The sequence below is a fragment of the Pezoporus flaviventris genome, unplaced genomic scaffold, assembly GCF_033815535.1.
Source record: "Pezoporus flaviventris isolate CSIRO_AGI_PZ_B2104156 unplaced genomic scaffold, CSIRO_AGI_Pfla_v1 ptg000046l, whole genome shotgun sequence".
Lineage (NCBI taxonomy): Eukaryota > Metazoa > Chordata > Aves > Psittaciformes > Psittacidae > Pezoporus > Pezoporus flaviventris.
In genome coordinates, this window is record NW_026892594.1 from 1,159,806 (window position 1) to 1,178,932 (window position 19,127).

The 19,127-nt window shown below is 48.7% G+C and overlaps 1 protein-coding gene across 5 annotated transcripts in view; it reads right to left on the reverse strand.

Annotated features, from left to right (window-relative positions):
- The window catches only part of FBH1 (F-box DNA helicase 1), a 29,463-nt gene that overhangs the window by 1,110 nt on the left and 9,226 nt on the right, over positions 1–19,127 (reverse strand). For 2 of the 5 annotated variants that reach the window (XM_061467949.1, XM_061467948.1), the window contains exons 5-20: positions 18,222–18,357; positions 17,389–17,579; positions 15,522–15,635; positions 13,960–14,051; positions 11,852–12,020; positions 10,838–11,066; positions 9,903–9,990; positions 9,140–9,226; positions 6,744–6,880; positions 5,572–5,671; positions 5,303–5,424; positions 3,850–3,925; positions 2,852–3,049; positions 1,970–2,095; positions 1,309–1,415; positions 307–441 (exon numbers count right to left, since the gene is read on the reverse strand). In XM_061467949.1, coding sequence (XP_061323933.1) covers positions 307–441; positions 1,309–1,415; positions 1,970–2,095; positions 2,852–3,049; positions 3,850–3,925; positions 5,303–5,424; positions 5,572–5,671; positions 6,744–6,880; positions 9,140–9,226; positions 9,903–9,990; positions 10,838–11,066; positions 11,852–12,020; positions 13,960–14,051; positions 15,522–15,635; positions 17,389–17,579; positions 18,222–18,357 — 2,107 coding nt within the window. Of the gene's footprint in view, positions 1–306; positions 442–1,308; positions 1,416–1,653; positions 2,096–2,851; positions 3,050–3,849; positions 3,926–5,302; positions 5,425–5,571; positions 5,672–6,743; positions 6,881–9,139; positions 9,227–9,902; positions 9,991–10,837; positions 11,067–11,851; positions 12,021–13,959; positions 14,052–15,521; positions 15,636–17,388; positions 17,580–18,221; positions 18,358–19,127 lie in introns of those variants that run through there. The other 3 variants (XR_009745994.1, XR_009745993.1, XR_009745992.1) reach the window with 3 other exon arrangements.

Genomic DNA, 19,127 nt, shown 5'->3' on the forward strand with positions numbered 1-19,127 from the left:
AATCGCTCTCAGAAGAGAGGTGAAGGCTTCAGTGGCTCAGTGGGAACTGCAGCACCCCCCTGAAACATACAGCGGGGAAGTCACCCCCAGTTATTAGCTGGGTGGGAGCAGAAGTAAGAGACTGGGGAGCTGTGGGCATAAGATGCAGCTATGGGATGCTCCCTTCCACTGGAGCTTAGCACTCAGGTTGTCCCTCCCTGATGTGACAGCTCCAAACAGCCCCCAAGCAGAGCCAGCCCACAAGTGACTGTGAAGGTTCCCAATTCAGAACCATCATCTCAAAAGCCCAGGGAGGGTTTGACATACGTGAATCAAAGGGAGCTTCTTCACAACGAGCCCACAGCCAGACTGTAACATTTCTGTACACTGCGGCACAGAGCAAGTGACCGCGGCTCCATCCTTCCCAGCCTCACTCATCAGCTCCACCCGAAGGAAACGCTCCTGAAGAACAAGAGGAGGAGGGAACACATCACTGAGGGAGCTGAGACACTGGGAATGGTTCTTTCATCTCTGTTTTATACCTCCTTGGAAGCGATTTGCAACAAAACCCTGCCCCAAACCCCTGGTGACAACAAGACCCAAGCAGAAGCCAGCAGCAGCAGTGAGGAAGGAAGTGAAGTAAGAGCTGGCAACCACTGCACACAGAAAAGGGAACCTATGGGCTTGCACTGGGATAAGAAGTCAGGATCTGTAGAAGGCAACACCCAAACACAAAGGCTGTGGAAGACAAAACCACTGCAACCTCCTACCCTTGCTACTGAAATCATGGTACAGAGCACAGGAACTGAGGGAAAACCATGACCTCAGCTACTCTGATCCATGCCAGCACATGCAGGGCAGAGTCCACAATCAGCATGGACCTGAGGATCAGGGTGAACCTGATGACAATTCTCTTTTATGCTCCTCTACCACACTGTCCCCTCCAAATGTAGCGACTGGAGATGTGCAGGGACAGGGACACCTCCCACTGGACCCCTTGTCCTATCACTCCAGTCCCTGATGAAGAGTCCCTCTCCAGCATCCTTGTAGCCCCCTTCAGACACTGGAAGCTGCTCTGAGGTCTCCACACAGCTTCTCTTCTCCAGGCTCAACAGCACCAATGTTCTCAGCCTGTCTTCATACAGGAGGTGCTTCAGCCCCTGAGCATCCTCATGACCCTCCTCTGGACTAGCTCCAGCAGCTCCGTGTCCTTCTGATGCTGAGGACACCAGAACTGCACACAGTGCTGCAAGTGGGGTCTCATGAGAGCAGAGTAGAGGGGCAGGAGCACCTCCTTTGACCTGCTTACCTTGGAACAATTTCACTTACCCCAGCCAGTGCTAAAAGGTGTTCCAGGGACTTGGACATGAGCAAATACTTCTTTGCGCGCGTCACAGCTACATAGAGCAGGTTCCACTCATCCTCAGGGTACACGTCTAGGTTGGAGGAAAGACCAGCAATAGCTTTAGAGCACAAGAATGAACAGCTCTGCCTTCAGCCTAACGCTTCAGCTGGTGTTTCTGCAAGGACATTGGGTGCTTCTGCAGGAACAATGCTGTGTTTGCTGTGCAGCTCCTAACAGCACTGATAGCTCCTGCCTTGCTCCATGTTCCTCCCTCCAGGCAAAGGCAGGACTCTACATGAGAAGCAGCTCATTGGTAAGTGTTCTCCCACCTCCCAGGCACAGATGTGGCACTGGAGGAGCTTCCCTGCCTCTAGGTTCCCTCTGCAGCCACCTCTCTGCTCGCTGGGAAGAGACCAGCCCTTCCAAAGCATGCACCTAAGGAAAGCAGTGTCTTCCCCAAGCATGGAGTTGGTCTTTCTCTGTTGCTAGATGCCTACAAGCTCGAGTACAGGAATACTCCTACCTTGCTGTGAAGGAAACTACAAGATCAATAATCCCTTGACAGTGGCACCTGATGGCACTGATAAGCAGTCTTGCTTTTCACTTGCAGATCAGGATGGGGACCACACCAAGCTGTTCCCTTACCAATAACAGGCTCAGTTCTAATCTGGTAATTCCCATCGAGAGCTGGTACTGGCACAAAGTCATCTGCAAGCAGCACCGTGTCAAACTCCAGGCCTTTGGCTTGATGGACAGTCCCTATGAGGTAATCTGGGACCAGCACATGTGGGGAAGAAGAAGGAATAAAGATCAGGCACTGCAGTACAAATGGAATTTCAATGTCACAAAGCACCAAGTGAAACGCAATGATTCCATTCTGCATTCACTTCACTTCTTCACAAATAGAAATCAGAAGCAAAGCACCTCTATTGGGAATCCAGACTGCTGAAGACAACTTCCCTGCCAAGGAAGATGTCTGGTTGTCAGCAGCCTGGCTCCTGCTTCCAAAGAGGTATGCTCTTTATTTGATGTATTTTTCACTTGGTTGCCTTGTCCCCTTCCCAAGTTTCAGTCAGCAAATTGCAGGGCAACTCCACCAGGAATCCCAAAGAGCAGGTTAAGTCCTAGGGCTTTCCCACCATAGGAAATACTCACAGAATCCCAGACTGGTTTGTGTTGGAAGGGACCTTAAAGCTCACCCAGTTCCAACCCCCTTCCACTGGCAGGGACACCTTCCACTGGAGCAGGTTGCTCCAAGCCCCTGTGTCCAACCTGGCCTTGAACACTGCCAGGGATGGGGCAGCCACAACAACCCAGTGCACACTGAGCCATCCTTTGGTGGCAGATTCGTTGCACTGAACCCCACCTGCAGTCACACATGCACGCCAAAAGCTGCTCTTTCAACTTCCCTTCTCCCTAAAAGCCCAATTTGATCCAAACTGAAGAACAAGGGGGGTTCAGCACTGATGCTGTGTTGAAAACAAGCCCTGGATTTGCTCCTCTGTCAAAGACGCAGCTTGGCTTTACCTGGCCCGGCTTCGTGTGGCACGTGGCTCCTCTCAATCTGCTGCACCAGATCAGGGATGCGCTCTCTGTATTTCTCCACTATGTCAATCTTTGTTTGCAGCTCTTTGTCACTGACGTGCTTTGCATATTCCTTTAAACCAAAGAAGCCCTGAGTTTCTTCCCATTTCTTGATGAAGGAGTCAGTTATTACCAGGTTTACTGAAAAGAGAAGGAGCAGATGACAGGAGCTTTTCGACAGACACATGTAATAGGAGCTTTAAATTCTAATCGAGTTTCAGAGTTGAACTACACTTAATATTTAAAGAGGTGATCCTGTCCCTCTACTCTGCTCTCGTGAGACCCCACCTGCAGCACTGTGTGCAGTTCTGGTGTCCTCAACATCAGAAGGACACGGAGCTGTTGGAGCAAGTCCAGAGGAGGCCACGAGGATGCTCAGGGACTGGAGCACCTCCTGTATGGAGACACGCTGAGAACATTGGGGCTGTTGAGCTGGAGAAGAGAAGCTGTGTGGAGACCTCAGAGCAGCTTCCAGTGTCTGAAGGGGGCTACAAGGATGCTGGAGAGGGACTCTTCATTAGGGACTGGAGTGATAGGACGAGGGGTCATGGGTTCAAACTGAAACAGGGGAAGTTCAGGTTAAAGATAAGGAAGAAGAATCCCTGTGAGGGTGCTGAGGCGCTGGCACAGGGTGCCCAGAGAAGCTGTGGCTGCCCCATCCCTGGCAGTGTTCAAGGCCAGGGTGGACACAGGGGCTTGGAGCAAGCTGCTCTAGTGGAAGGTGTCCTTGCTGTGGCACGGGTTGGAAGTGGAGGAGCTTTAAGGTCCCTTCCAACACAAACCATTCCATGATTTTCTATTTCTGTTTCAGTGGAAAACTGACAGTGCTTCACAGGAGAGATTTCTTCCACATATTTTATCTAAATCTCCCCTCTTTCAGCTTAAAGCCACTGTTGGAGGGTCACACAGACACACACAAAGGAGGGTGAGGAGATACTCACATCTTCTCCGTTCATCCACAGGCTGACTGAGCTTCCAAAGATCATGGATTTTCCTCAGGCCAAAACGAGCAAGCCCCTAAAAAAAAACAGTAATGGAGCCTTAATATCTGGGAGTAAAGGTGCTGTGTAGAGTCTGAGATAAAAAAGCAAAGTCCAGTGGTTATTGGTGTTAAAAGTGGGGGAATACGGGAAATGTGATGAAGATGCAGAGCTGGTTTCCTGGAGCTGTATCACAAGGGGAATGCTCCAGCCCAGTCTGCAGACAGACAGATGGACAGCAAGAGGAGAACAGCACATTTACTGACTGCCATTATCACAGAGCTGTGGCAGAACTTTATATTCAAAGGTATTTCAAATATATTTTTATCATGTTTTCTCTTGCTCATTAAAAAAGGTTAATTTTGGGGGCATTTTAGCTTTGCAAATGGCATTCTAGCTTTGTTAAAATGAGCTTTAGAAGTCTCTTGTGCCACAGATGCTGCTGGCCTGTTGCCTCCATACTGATGGGGAAAGCCAGCTCCAGGCACAACTGCATCCTCGGACCTGAAGCGATGGTCCATGCAAAGAGGATAAACCTCGCTCAATGGGCTTTAAATGCTTCAGTTTCAATATCAACTGAAACCAAAGATTTTGCTTTGGCAAAAAAAAAACTTTTTCAGGAAGTATTTTTCCCTCTCTTGTTTCCAAATCCAGTTTCTTTAGTTCCATCGAAAGCAGCATCAGTCCGAATTTAGCCTTACTCCACAAACAGGTTTCCAGTAGCAAGCATCCAGTTCAAACACTCTTTGCTTGTAACACACAGCTTTCTAGTGGAGAAACGATGGACTTGTAATTCCCTTTCTGAAGGGGTCCACACAATCCTTTCTCCTTCAGCTCCATGAGTGAAAACTCAACACAAACCTCAGAGCTGTTGCTCCTTCAAGGGGTTAACATCTGTCACTGCTGAAAATCCCTATTTCCTTCACTAAAAAGGCTGGTGCCCCAACTTGTCCTGGTTTTCCTGCGTGTATTGAGCCAGGGAGCAGACCACCACAGGGCTAGAAGTTTAGCAATGTGCACAGCACAGCTTTCTGTAGCATCTATGACACCTTCAGCTTCAACTGTTGTATTGTCCCTTCTGAGAGCTTGAAATGCTCATTGTCCCTCTTGCCCTTCCCCAATCCCACCCAGCAAACTGGAGCTGTTGCTGTTTCAACTGAGCTTGATGGAGAGAGATCCATGGGCCTGAAAAGAGACCCATGGGCCTGAAGAGAAGCCCTTGTCTGCACAGACTTGAGAAGAGCTGCACCAAGACTCCTCCCCATCCACACCAGATTGCTGCTTTCTCCCACAATATCAGTTTTAAACCACAAGCAGCTCAGCCACAACCTATTTCAAGCCTCCCGTAGGTGTCATTGCTCCAAGTGCCAACAGGCTTGGGAACTTGGAAGTCATGTTGGCAATCTCCCCTTACCCCAATCATGTGTATTTTAACTGGTCTGTCTTTCCCAGTGAGTGCCACAGCATCCTCAAACACATTGAAATTGCTTCGTGATAACAACGTCAACTTCCCTTCTGTGCTGCCTCTCACATCACCTGCATGGAGAAACTCCCAGTTAGAGAACAGGGATCTGAACCCAAAGTAAATCAGAGATCAGGATGAATCCTGAGGCGTTTTATTATGGAGCAGTTCAATGTCACTGAATGGAGCTGACTGAGCTCAGAGGCACCAACACAACTCACCCTTTTGGTTTCCACCCACTAACGTCTTATTCCTGATCCTCTTGCAGACATCCAGAATGGTTGCTCCAACGTAAGCTATTTCAGGCCCAAATCTGAAACTCTACGTGGGAAAATGAAGGGAACAGCAGGAAAAAGCAGAAGAATGTGTTAGAACCTGAGAAAAGTATCACTATATATGGAACTCTGCAATTCCCACCAACCTTCTGGACTTTCTCTTAGAAAGAGCACACAAATCCTTTCCTGACTATTCCTAGAAATCCTCGTCATCCTTACACCCAAGGAGATAGGAGCTGTGCTGTGAGATGGGACCAGCAGACAGGGCAAAATTCACCTCCTTTGCTCCCAACTCCTTTATCTCTCATGGGACCCCACTGTTGTAACTGACCGGCAATGTAAGCACGGATACATCCCTCCCCTGCCCACTCAGCTGAGCTGAGAGCTAACCCAGAAGAGAGGGGATCCCCTTGAAAAGAGGGTAACAAAGATGAGCAGGGGCTGGAGCAGCTCTGCTCTGGAGCCAGGCTGAGAGAGCTGGGCTGATTCAGCCTGGAGAAGAGAAGGCTCCTGAAGGGGAGACCTTAGAGCAGCTCCAGTGCCTAAAGGGGCTTTGGACAAGGGCCTGTAGGGCCAGGCCAAGGGGAATGGCTTTAACCTGCCAGAGGGGAGACTGAGATGAGCTCTTAGGCAGAAGCTCTTCCCTGTGAGGGTGCTGAGGCGCTGGCACAGGGTGCCCAGAGAAGCTGTGGCTGCCCCATCCCTGGCAGTGTTCAAGGCCAGGTTGGACACAGGGGCTTGAAGCAACCTGCTCTAGTGGAAGGTGTCCCTGCCCATGGCAGGGGTTGGAGCTGGAGGAGCTTTAAGGTCGCTTCCAGCCCAAACTCTTCCATGATTCTATGAAGCAAGCCATACATGAAGGTCTTTAGCCCGGTGCCCATTTTGCAAGCTACGTGGCTTTCCTAGTGATGGGATCACTCCACTAAGAGTACCAGGGGAGTTTTGCAGTGTAGAGTGTGAACAGCAGAGCATGCCACCAGCCCAAGGCAAAGCCAACACCCCACAGTGACAGACTCCAGGATCCTGGCTATTGAATGCCTGCTGAAAAAGGATGTGGAACATTTTCCACTGCATTAGGGCTGTATCCAGGGAAGTACAGCAGCAGATGCTCATCTTACCTGGGTGAGGTAGTAGACATGGGTGTGAGGCACTGAGTAGAGGGTATTGACAGCACCTCGGAAGGTGTAGATCTGCTGGTGAGGGTCTCCCACAAGGATTATGCCACATCTCTGTGACAGCACAATATCCACGATGGCTGCAGGAAAACATGGGAGCATTAAGGGGTTTATAAGCATAAGTCTGCTTATAAAGCAGAAGTGAACCATGCAACATCTCTTGCCTGTACAGGCAGCAAATCAAAGTGCTGGGTCCTGCAGTTGGGCCACACCAATCCCCTGCAACGCTCCAGGCTTGGGGAAGAGCAGCTGGAAATTGCTCATGGGAAAGGATCTGGATTGATGGAGCTGAACGTGAGCAGCTTGTGCCCAGGCAGCCAGGAAGCCACCAGCATCCTGGCCTGTACCAGCACCAGTGCGGCAGCAGGGCCAGGGCAGTGACTGTGCCCCTGCACTGGGCACTGGTGAGGCTGCACCTTGAATCCTGTGTTCAGTTCTGGGCCCCTCACTGCAAGAGAGACATTGAGGTGCTGGAGTGGGGCCAGAGAAGGGCAGCGGAGCTGGTGCAGGGCCTGGAGCACAAGTGTGATGGGGAAGGGCTGAGGGACCTGGGGGGGTCAGTGTGGAGAAGAGAAGGCTCAGGGGGGACCTGATGGCTCCCTCCAAGTGCCTGAGAGGAGGATGGAGCCAGGAGGGGCTGGGCTCTGCTCCCAAGGAACAAGGGATGGGACAAGAGGAAACGGCCTCAAGCTGCCCCAGGGCAGGTTTAGATGGAGCTGAGGAACAATTCCTTCCCCAGAGGGTGCTCAGGCATTGGAACAGGCTGCCCAGGGCAGGGCTGCAGTCACCGTCCCTGCAAGTGTTCACACACTGTGGAGACGAGGCCTCAGTGCCATGGGTTAGTGGTGGCCTTGGCAGTACTGGGAACGGTTGGGCTGGATGAGCTCAAAGGGCTTTTCCAGCCTGGTTGGTTCTGTGTTTCTAGTATCTCTTGCCTGATGACTCACAGCATTTAAGAAGAGGACAACACAGCTGCAGGAGACCCCAGGCTGGGGAGAAGCAAATGGATGCATCCGGCTGACAGGGAGCTGCCAAACATCCTCCCACTATTACAGGCTGACACCATACTTCCCTGGGCTGGAGCTGCAACAGCATCATTTTAATCCAGCACAACACCAGCAATCCCCAGTGCCCTGACCATGCTGCATGTGTGCACAGTGACCAAGCATACACCTCAAAGCCCTTCAGGGCCTTGAACAAAGCCTGCCCAAGGCTCATGTGGTGCTGGGAGAGCAACCTCTTGTACTGCAGTTGCAAAAGCACAGCCAAACACAAGCACAGGTCTCCAGAGAGTATGGGTGGGAGATCTGATGGAGCTTTTGCTCCGATTTGACAGCAGGGGCTTTCTTCTGTCCCCCTTTTGTTCCTCAGCACATGGTTTGGTGCGCTCAGATCCCTTTAGTACCAATTCAACCAACTCTGCAACAAAGAGCTACTCCCTGTATCCCTGGTACAGAAAGCAGGTTTCTGCCATGATTCAGGAATCCCCAGAGTGGTAGAAAGCATGGGCAAGACTCGCATTTTTTATGCATCTCTAGGTCTTAAGGCTCAAAGCATGGTGCTAAAGCAGAGTGAATACACTGACAGGCTGAGAGAGCTGGGCTGGTTCAGCCTGGAGAAGAGAAGGCTCCTGAAGGGGAGACCTTAGAGCAGCTCCAGTGCCTAAAGGGGCTGCAGGAAAGCTGGAGAGGGGCTTTGGACAAGGGCCTGTAGGGACAAGCCAAGGGGAATGGCTTTAACCTGCCAGAGGGGAGACTGAGATGAGCTCTTAGGCAGAAGCTCTTCCCTGTGAGGGTGCTGAGGTGCTGGCACAGGGTGCCCAGAGAAGCTGTGGCTTCCCCATCCCTGGCAGTGTTCAAGGCCAGGGTGGACACAGGGGCTTGGAGCAACCTGCTCTAATGGAAGGTGTCCCTGCCTGTGGCAGAGGCTGGAACTGGAGGAGCTTTAAGGCCCCTTCCAACACAAACCAGTCTCGGATTGTATGGAGCAGCTCTGCTGTTCTGGCAGCTGAACCATTTAATGTCTCACCACTCTCATAATAAACCATGTCCCTGGCTCTGCTGTGTTCTCTTTTTCTCTGTTAGCAACAAAGCAATAGTGAAAGGGTCTGGGTGGCATGCATGGATGCTCACAGCAGCTGGAAACAACCCTCAAGCTGGTGCACATGTGCTCTTCCAGCTGCCTTCCTGAATTTGCATGGATCTGGGATCAAGCAGAAGGTCAGTTCAATGTTATAGCAGATTTCCTTTTAACTGTGCTACTTCTCACAGCCCCCAGCGCAGGAACATCCTCTCTTAGTGCTTAGGAGGGCTGCAGCTCTGTCTCCTGTCTCCACTCACCTGGAGTGCAGTCCTGTGCTTCATCCACAAAAATGCCATCATACCCTGAGAGCTGAGGCTTGCTGAGCTGCCAGAGCTTCAAATACCCTGAGAGAAACAAGGCATGTCAGTGAGCAGGTAGCTTCCCATCGTAAACCTCCATGACCTTTAAGACAAAAGTCCCCTTTTTCTTAAGGAAATGAATGGTTTTGACTCTATTTCTGGCTTGGAATTTGCATGACATTGGAGGGGTTGCAACAATCCCTACTGCTCCCAGATGTTGCTCTGTCTGCCTTGGCTGGATGAAGGACGAAACCCACCACCCAGACAAAACAAGCTAAGTGCACTGGAGGAAGGCAGCTTTGCTGCTGACCCCAGGATCCTAATGCACAAAGGAGATGGCACAGAAGACAGTGCCAGAGGTAGCTTGTGCTGGGGAAAACTATCTGCACATATGCTAAGAAGAGGAAAGGACAAGCAAGAGGAAAGGACGTGCTGGCAGCAGTAAGGAGCGAACACTCACTGTTAGCACTTGCTCCCCACTGTCTCACGCATTATTTGTATGGTTTTGCTCCATACCTCAACAGTCCCATCATTTTTCTAAGGAAAAATGAACGTCTTCCTCCCTTTGGGCCTGCTCTGAGCTCCCTGCTGAGCCAGTGGCAACAGAACAGGACTTTTTGATGCTCATCGCTGGTGCACAGCCAGCAATAAGCAGCATGAATCCATTTCATTGTCTATAATAGCTCTTTACCTGAAGGCATTTACATCTGTGCTCTCTTACCATCACAAGTCATCTTGTATTTCTTCTCTGCATCCCCATCCAGCTTCTTCATGTTGTGCCAAATCTCTTTGGCCTCTTTGACATTGATCTAGAAAGAGCAAACAGAAGGGTCTGCACAGATTGCTTTGAGCAGAGAAACAGCCCAGGCACAGGAGCTCTCAAAAGGCTTCTCTGCAGTCTTTCTCCTCCTACTTCTGTGTCACCACCAGTTAACTCCTCCCCAACACAGTCTTTTCCAGATACAGGAAAAGAACACTTCTCTGGCTCAGCTACTGATGTCATGCATCCCCCTTCATTCTGCACATTAACACCACACTTGGTGTTTATTTTGGCTTCTCTGGACAGCTTCAAGGTATTGAGGGTTTTGAGGCTGTCAATTCACTTCCTACCAGAAATACCAACTTCAAACGGGGTTTCTGCTGCCTGGATTGGATGTGATCGGATATGAGCAGTGCAGAGTGGAAAGGCTGATATCCTCCACAATGCCACCCCATGTTGTTTGCAATGGCAATGCTTGCTGTTGCTATGATGTCTGTCCTCTAAATGAGAGCTTTTGGGTTTGGCTCTGTGTATCCAAATGACTACAGGAATGCTTATTGCCTTCACATGTAAGAGCACAACATTCAGGCACTGATATAAATCCATGGAACCTCTTCTCTCTTTTTCCTTGCAGGGAAGACACATCTGCACTGAGCAGAGCCAGCGATGACAACCTCTCTAGAAGCCAGCTGTGCAAACAGGGACAACAAAGAGGCCCTGGTTCCTTTGGATTTGTCACAAATAACCATGGAATAACCATGGGATAACCATGGAATAACCATGTTTTGACAGTCAGTTCTGAGAGCTGAAGCTCAAATACCCATGAAATAGGAGAGATGCGGATGGGAGATGAGGCCCTTCTAACCCTTGCGGTCTTGCCCAATCCAGATACTCACTTCCTTTTCTGCTTGACTGACAGCTTGTGTCTGGCCATGAGTGTTTCTGAACCAATGAGGAGAGTGCTCTTCACAGATCTCTTCATCTGAAGAGGCAAAAAAGCTTTCCAGGGTTTGGGAGACCATTTTCCCTCTTACAAACAGAGACTGGCCCTTCTGGTTCCGTAGAAGGGAACTGATGGAATAAACTGACATCTTGGAGAAGTTCAGCTTGCCTTTTTCCTTATAGCTGGGCCACAGATGACACAAAACAAGAGAGACATGTTGAAACACACAGGAAAAGCCTAGTGGAAAAGCAAGCTCAGTCTCCTTCCTGTTGCACACTAACACTTGCAGATAGAGCTCTGGTTTATACACCCACTGTAACCTGGTAATGGAATAGCTTTTAAATCTGCACGCATTCTGTGGTGGAAGCACAAACATGTTCATTTTATAGATGGAAAGTCGAGCCAGTGAGATATTCCCAGCATTCCCCTCTGCAATTACAGCGTTTCCAGAGCCAGTTAAGAGGATTACCTCTTTCCAGGATGTGGTTCATTTTCCCTCTCATCTGCAGTTTAGATGTGCCAGACAGTGCTCATTAGAATAACTCAGGTTAAAACAACCACCTCCTCTAAAGAAAAACAGCATTTAGCGTGGTTGTACCACTGAAATGTAATTGGGAAATGGGGAAAAGACATTCTCAGTGGCTTCTGTCTCCCTGTGAAGTGCTCCTTGGCTATAAGCACAGGATGAACAGCCCCCAAACCAGCGATGGGGCTTGTGTCAGCACTCTATGCCAGAGCAGGGCAATGATTCTGTTTCCCAAGGCTCCTTTGAATGCTAAAATCACTGAAAGCATTCAGAAACCATAAATCACAGCCCGGCTTGAAGCAGGAGAAAGAAATCATTTCCCCCATTACTTTTGCTTCCTCAGATCCTGGAGGGTTACTTCAAAATCAGACTTCCCTTTCCTGCCTTGTCTTTTCCCTGCTGCATTAGCCTTCAATGAAGAAATCCAAAGTCCCCACTCACGGTTTGCCAACACTTCCATACGCCAACGAGTGGAAAGTCCTGCACGTGACATTCTTGGGGAAGACACTTTTCCCCTTCTCTGCAACTGCTTTGTTAAATGCCACGTAAAGGAACTGCAGACCTGCAAACTTCTCCGCATACTTGACCAAGGTCGAGGTCTTCCCTGAGCCTAAAGAACACAAGAAAGCAAATAATAAAGCATCCAGAAGCTCTTCCCTGTGAGGGTGGAATGGGTTGAATGGAGAAGCTGTGGCTGCCCCATCCCTGGCAGTGTTCAAGGCCAGGCTGGACAGGGCAGGGAGCAACCTGCCCTAGTGGAAGGTGTCCCTGCCTGTGGCAGGGTGTTGGAACTGGATCAGCTTTCAGGTCCCTTCCAACCCAAAGCGCTCTGCAATACCATTATTCTATGATCCAGAGTCAGGGATGAATGAACCCACACCCCTCTCATCAGCTTCACCTCCTCCCTCCTACTGTCCTAAGTGCACAGCAGGACTATTTGCAGCTAATGGGAGTTTATTTACCAGCTCCAGTGAAATCAGCAGAAGCCGTGGAGCAAAAGCAGCTTTGAAAACTTACAGTCTGCATCCCAAAAGCTTTTAATAAAACCCCCTTTTATCACCCAGTATTGCAGGAATCTGAACATACCAGAAGGTCCTAGTTCTCCTGAAAGACAGCTTGGTAAATGGAATGTTAAAATTGCTCTTATGAACGACTGTGCTCTGGCACCTGGAGCATCTCTTACCCTTTTCATTGACTCTGGTGTCTGCAGAGTTGTTTCTCTTATACATTCTCACTCCTGTCTTTAGCTGCATGTTTTCCCCTTCCCTTCTTAAATACATTACCCCAGAGGTGGTACCAGCATCACTGATGGGCTCAGCCTTGGCCAGTGGTTCTATCAGACACAGGGGAAGCTTCTAGCAGGTTCTCACAGAAGCCAACCTTGTAGCCTCCCAATACCAAAACCTTGGCACAGAAACCCAAAGTGCCTGGTATGGATACTGGGCTCACTGGTACATTGCTCCCATGTCTCTCTCTAACTCCACTGCCACAACAGCTTTCAGCAATTGGTTTGGCCACCTCACCCTCAAGTTCCTTTACATCTCCTGGGTGATGCAGTCCAGAGCATGAAACAACCCACCAAGGGTCTCATCCATAACCTTTCCCATGTGGATGTGAGACTGACCCTTTGGTGGACCCCTACAGAGAAGGATCCTGAGGCTGCTCCTTTCCAAGACCCTCTATGAGGAACATGGATGGATGCAGAAACACATTGAGCCGCTCTGTCACTGCATCATTCCCTCTACGGCATCCTTTACATCGCAGTGAGCTAAGAGAGGCTTTGGCAAGCACCCTCACCCACATGTCTGAAGAATAATTACACTCTTTTATGCCTTTTGTCAGCTCTTTTTCAGCTTTGTTGTGGTCACATGAAACCTCTGTTCATGTATGTTCCCTTCTGCATCATGGGGGCACGGTGACTTTGTGCAGACATAAGAAACCACCCTCAGTGGCTTCTGTACCGTGGTGTTCTGCTGTACGTGTCCTTTAGCAGGTCTGTTCTGGCACAGAGCATGCATTAGCTTCGAGGCCCCAGGGTTGTGTCTTTAAAGGGAACTCTCTGGAGGTGGAAGGAGAAAACTGACTTTTCCTTCTCTTTATAAACAGACTTGATTTTATCCAATTCCCCTTTTCAAAACAGTGTCAAGCACTGAGGAATTCTTAGCTTGTGCTGCTTCCACAGGGATGCTAAATCTGAACAAGTCAGACTGGCTCTGTCTAGAGGCCTGTGGACAATAACACTGCGAAACAGCAACACATGGAGCTGCTCTTCCCCTCCTGGCTTCCCTGACAAGCTGCTCTGGGCAGTCACTGACACTTGGTTTCAGTTTCACATCTGAATAAGACACTTACCCAGCTTAAACGGCAGCAACCACCACGCTTCCCATCCCCATTTCTCTGCAAAAGCTTGCTCTGATTGTTTTTCTATTGATTAAAAGTAGGGTTCATCCCCTGGTATCCACACAATTCCTTGGATAAAGGAGCAGGGGGGTAAGGGGCAGGATTAGAGGTTACACATTCAGTCTTACAATGTAAGTTTTGGCTCTTACCTGCAAATGCCATAATCTTCACTATTTGACCATGCTCAATTTTGTGATTCAGAACCCTTTGCTGTTCGTGGGTCAGCTTTACCTCAGGCCAGCTATTAAAAGCAGAAAGCAACACAAAGGGAAAGGAATGAAGGGCATAAATCCTGCCACATAAACCAACCACATCAACTAAGGGCAGAAGGAACCCAATGGAACGACTGATCCCCTCCCACAAGCAGGAAGGTGGCACTAGTGCTACTTGGTTATTGTGCACAGGAGAAGAGCAGGGAATGAGAAAAGACTGGAGATAGCAAAGGTAAAGAATAAACCTGGGGAATGTTCTATAGGAAAAGATCTTCTCAAGGGGCCTAAGCCTTTAAAGATGAATCTGGCACTGTGGCTCCTTAGGCTTATTGAAAACAGTGACCTGGGTTTGGAGTGTTTTGCTGCGCTCTGATGTCTGAGCATACAGGACAGATCCATTCTCCTGCCTCCCAGAGGAGCCGAGAGCTCTGATTAACATTAAGAAAGGCACTCAGTGCAGTTGTTGTCTTCATAAAGGTCTAAATCCTGTAATTGGCCAACAGCATGAACCACCTCTTTGTGCAGGGTCCTCTCCAATACCACGGAAGCCTTGTTTAAGCATCCTTGACATTCCACAGCTGGCAGTCAGGTGACTGCCCCCAGGACACATCTTTTACTGAACAAGCAGATTCTGCTTAGAAGACTTCAAATGGAGGGGTGGAATGAAAGGGCTGGGAAAATAGCCTCTGATTTATTCATTTTATTATAACCTCTAGCACTGTTGTACCTTGGATCATCAGTGGTTGGATTTATCTTTGCTAGATCCCTGTCACAGATGAAAGCACTACCCCTTCTGTAGGTAAGGATGAGGAAACTAAATGACTCTACAGCAGAAGTGGAACCAAGCCTGGACCTCCACAGGCCAAGAAAGCATTTCATTCCTCACTGTCCTTCCTTTCTAGGCAGTAGTTACCAACCAATGCTAACCTGTAATATCTATAACATTATGTTAATATTCACATGGTATTAATATTATGTTAATATGTTCCAGTTATCCAACAGGATCCAGAAAACAGGAGCCAAAACAACGCCCTGGGGCTGGTATCTAATTTCCTCCCATGCACAGAAAGCAGTGCTCACAAATGAACAGCCTCAGCAATGCCACCAGCAGCCAGCCCCTGGACTGACTGCACCTTGTGTTTCCAGAGGAGCCCACTGCTAAATTTAAAGCAGGTTCTCTCCCCTCCTTTCAGAGCTTCTTATCCATAGGGAGAGTGGTGATTTGGGAAGAGCACATGGAACTGTGCTCCACCAAAATATAGATCCATCAGTGAATAATGACTGCTAAATTTACTCAGTGCTTGGAAATTCAATTTGTACAGATTAAGGCCTGATTTTCCTCTGAGAATTCAGGGAGAAGAGGGAAAGGAGCAGAAGAAGGGTTTGTACCAATCCTTACGAGTCTTGTCAATCAGCTCCTACCAGGAAACATTTGCTCGCCCTTCAAGGTTCATCCCTCCACCAGGACCCTGCTTACTTATCACCTACAATAGCATTACCCAGACTGTAAGTCTTGTCTGCAGCACGAAGCCACCGCATCCTCTTCCACTGTCTGCATTGTCACAGAAGCATTTTCCATCAGGTACAAGCAGTAGAAAATGCTGTAATGGATCCTGGTAGAAGAGACAAGAGACAAACTATCACTGAGAACTCATCAATAGCAAATGAAGTGTCTGCAGCTACCTAAAAGACCACCAACACCTCAAATAACTCCACTGGGATGGGGCACAAAGCCCCAGGCACTCAGGGAGTTGCAGGAGACTGTGTTAAGAGTAGTTAGTTCTGCCTCAAAAAGTGAGTGCTCTGTTTGTGGCCTCCTCCTCCTCACTCCTGCTAGGTTTGGGTTTCAGGGTCTGCCATGCAAATGTGACGTGGGATCAGTCCAAAGCATCCTTTTGCTCTCCTGAACCACTATGAGCAACAGCCTAGGGGAGTTTGAGAGAGAATTTGGGGCTAGTTCAGGCTTTTGAAGTGAACCAGTTTCATCAACTGCCTTATGACGACCCCCTGACAATCCTTCATGGTGCAAAGAATGGAGCTCAGAGACTCTGTGGCTTTACTTGTGCTGGCAACAGCAGGTATAAAATGAACCTCCATGGCACACCAGGGTTGACACCACTGTGGTTTTACCTCTTTTAGTCCAGTTTTGGTCCTGTGGCCTAAGAGGGCCACACTCCAGGACAAACCTTGTGTCTCACATTAGGTGACCTGCACTCTCAGATTCACATTGCTCAAGGAGCTGCAAACAGGATTCAGACAGTTCCTCAAGGCCAGGTTTTCCTCCTCACACCCCAATCACAAACCTCGTGGGGTTTGAAGAGATAATGGCAGAAGAGATGTGGTCATTCTTACCTCTTCTCTCCTCCATTATTTAAAGAGGTGGAGATGAGACATGGGTGACTTTGACCATGAACTCTCATTGCTAGCAAGTACATCCTCTGTCTGCCACACCCTTAGAAGGTGTTAACTCAAGTTAATGACCTTAGCCAGCAATCAGCAATCACTAACAGGCCAAAGAAGCATCCTGATTTCCCTGTTTGGTAGCCTGAGTACATGGCCCATGCCTGAGTAAGCAGAGGATGAAGTGTCTAACACAGGCTGATCTATACCGTGCAGAAGGCAGCTTAAAGAGCATTCTTCTTCCTGGCTATAGATCCATTTTCAGTGCAGTTCCTCTCAAGTCTTCCCTTAAGAATCAATTACAAGTGTCCTTACTCCTTATCTCATCCTCACTGTAATTCTGTGGGCTCTTACCTGCATTACCAGGCACCTCTGTGAACAAAAGACAAGAGGATGGATCGCTACCTACAGGCAGAGGGAAGGTAATACCCACATTAAATTGTGATGTGCATCTATTTCTAAGCAGGAAGTTTATATAATTGCTTTAAAATCTGCTTTTCTTTCTGAAAAAAATCCTATTCCTTGAGCTTTATCTCCTGAAAAACAAGTGGATTATAGAACAGTCCTGGAACTAAAGCAAATCTAAAGGTAACACTCCTGAATGTTCCTGCAACAAGCTAGGAATGTGCACACTGTTCCCAACAAACTGTACACTGAGCAACCAGAGAGCCCTAAGAGGAATATTATGCTCATGAAATATACAGAAAATACATATTTCATATATATATGTTCACATATATTTATGATATAAAATATATATTTATATGTATAATAATATGAATATATTACATATATTAAATATACATATGTTAATACATATTCAATATATATTTTATATATAGAGAAATATATGCTCATGAAATATATAGAAATATATGCTTATGGGCATATATTCACTGTATATACTCCACATTATTATAGCTAGAAAGAGGCAGGCAGACAGGGAGCATCTTCCTCTTCCTTTACCTGTTAGTGATGACGATGCCCTTGTTTCTCATTGCACACAGCAGTGTTGCCATGCAGTAAAGTGTCTCGGTCACATCCACAACAGAGAGGGTAGAGCAGGGTCTCTGCAGACATCTGATCAGCTTCTGGATGTCGCTGACGCCATCGGAGAAAAGCACCATGACCGCAATGATGGCCCAAGTGCTCTCAGGCTGGGGGAGGCAACCAAGAAAATGAGCAGAAAGCCTGTAGGAGGCTTTAGGAGCAGGGAAACACTGCTTCCACGCTGGAAAAACACTTCTGCCTTGACAAACTCATAACCCGGAGCAGCTCTGCTCTGGAGCCAGGCTGAGAGAGCTGGGCTGGATCAGCCTGCAGAAGGCTCCTGAAGGGGAGACCTTAGAGTAGCTCCAGTGCTTAAAGGGGCTCCAGGAAAGCTGGAGAGGGGCTTTGGACAAGGGCCTGTAGGGACAGGCCAAGGGGAATGGCTTTAACCTGCCAGAGGGGAGACTGAGATGAGCTCTTAGGCAGAAGCTCTTCCCTGTGAGGGTGCTGAGGTGCTGGCACAGGGTGCCCAGAGAAGCTGTGGCTGCCCCATCCCTGGCAGTGTTCAAGGCCAGGTTGGACACAGGGGCTTGGAGCAAGCTGCTCTAGTGGAAGGTGTTCCAACCCTGGAAGGTTGGAACTGGAGGAGCTTTAAGGTCCCTTCCACCCAACCCATCTGTGACTGTATGAATAGTATCAAATAACACCCCAAAGGGAAAACCTTCAGATGCAGGAGGGCAGATCTGTCTTCAAAGCACCAGGAAATGCTAAACCTGTTCCATAAACCAGGTAATCGCTGTTAAACCTACCCCAGCCCTGCTCTGTAAATGTGGCAGCTTGTTGACAACACAGACTTCAGCCTTTGAGAAGAGGTGATGACTCTTCAAACACCGCAGAACCGCACCGGGATCTACCTTCCACTTGGTGGGTATGGCAGACACACACCTGCACAGAGTGGGAACAGCAGCATTTGCAAAGAAGCCTTATCAAGTGGGTTTATTCACCTGATATATAAATATATACCAAGTTTATATAGTGATGTAAATAAAGCCTTCTCCATAATACCATCGTTTTAGTCTCCAGTTCTTTCTGGCTGTCTCAAAGTCTCCTTTCAGAAGATGGACCCACTTTGCTCCTAAACCAATCTGACTCTATTGGCACCATCTAACTGCCAAACATCAGTCCCTCTAGACTACAGAGGTCTGAACAGTGCACTTGCTCTTATCAGGGACCTGGCTTGGGCTTGGCCTTGACTGATAAGTCACTGCAGGTCCAGGAAAGCAGCCTTTCAGGAAAGGAAAAGATGGGAATACATTGGAGATGGGAGGGACCAGGAAGAAGAGCTCAAATCTCACACCCTCCATGAGATCCTTGTATTTTACCTAAGCCCAGGAAATGTTGAGCCTCTCTGGCTCATCGGGAGATGGAGAAGCAGAGCTGACGTGACAACTCCTGAAACACAAAGTGATGCTGAAAGGGATGCTTACATTGGCCTCACTTTCTCCAGCACAGTCACCCTGCAGGAAGCAACCATGGAACATCCTCCCCCAAGCTTGTTGTTGGGTGCCAGAAAGCAGCAAGTGACAGAGCAGCCCATATTTGACTCTGTCATCTAATGCTTGTCTTGGAGCTCCTGGCAGCTCCTCTCAATTGCTGAACCGAACCTGGCTGTGCTCCGACATGCAGGTCCATCTCCAGAACCTTCCTTTGAGCCT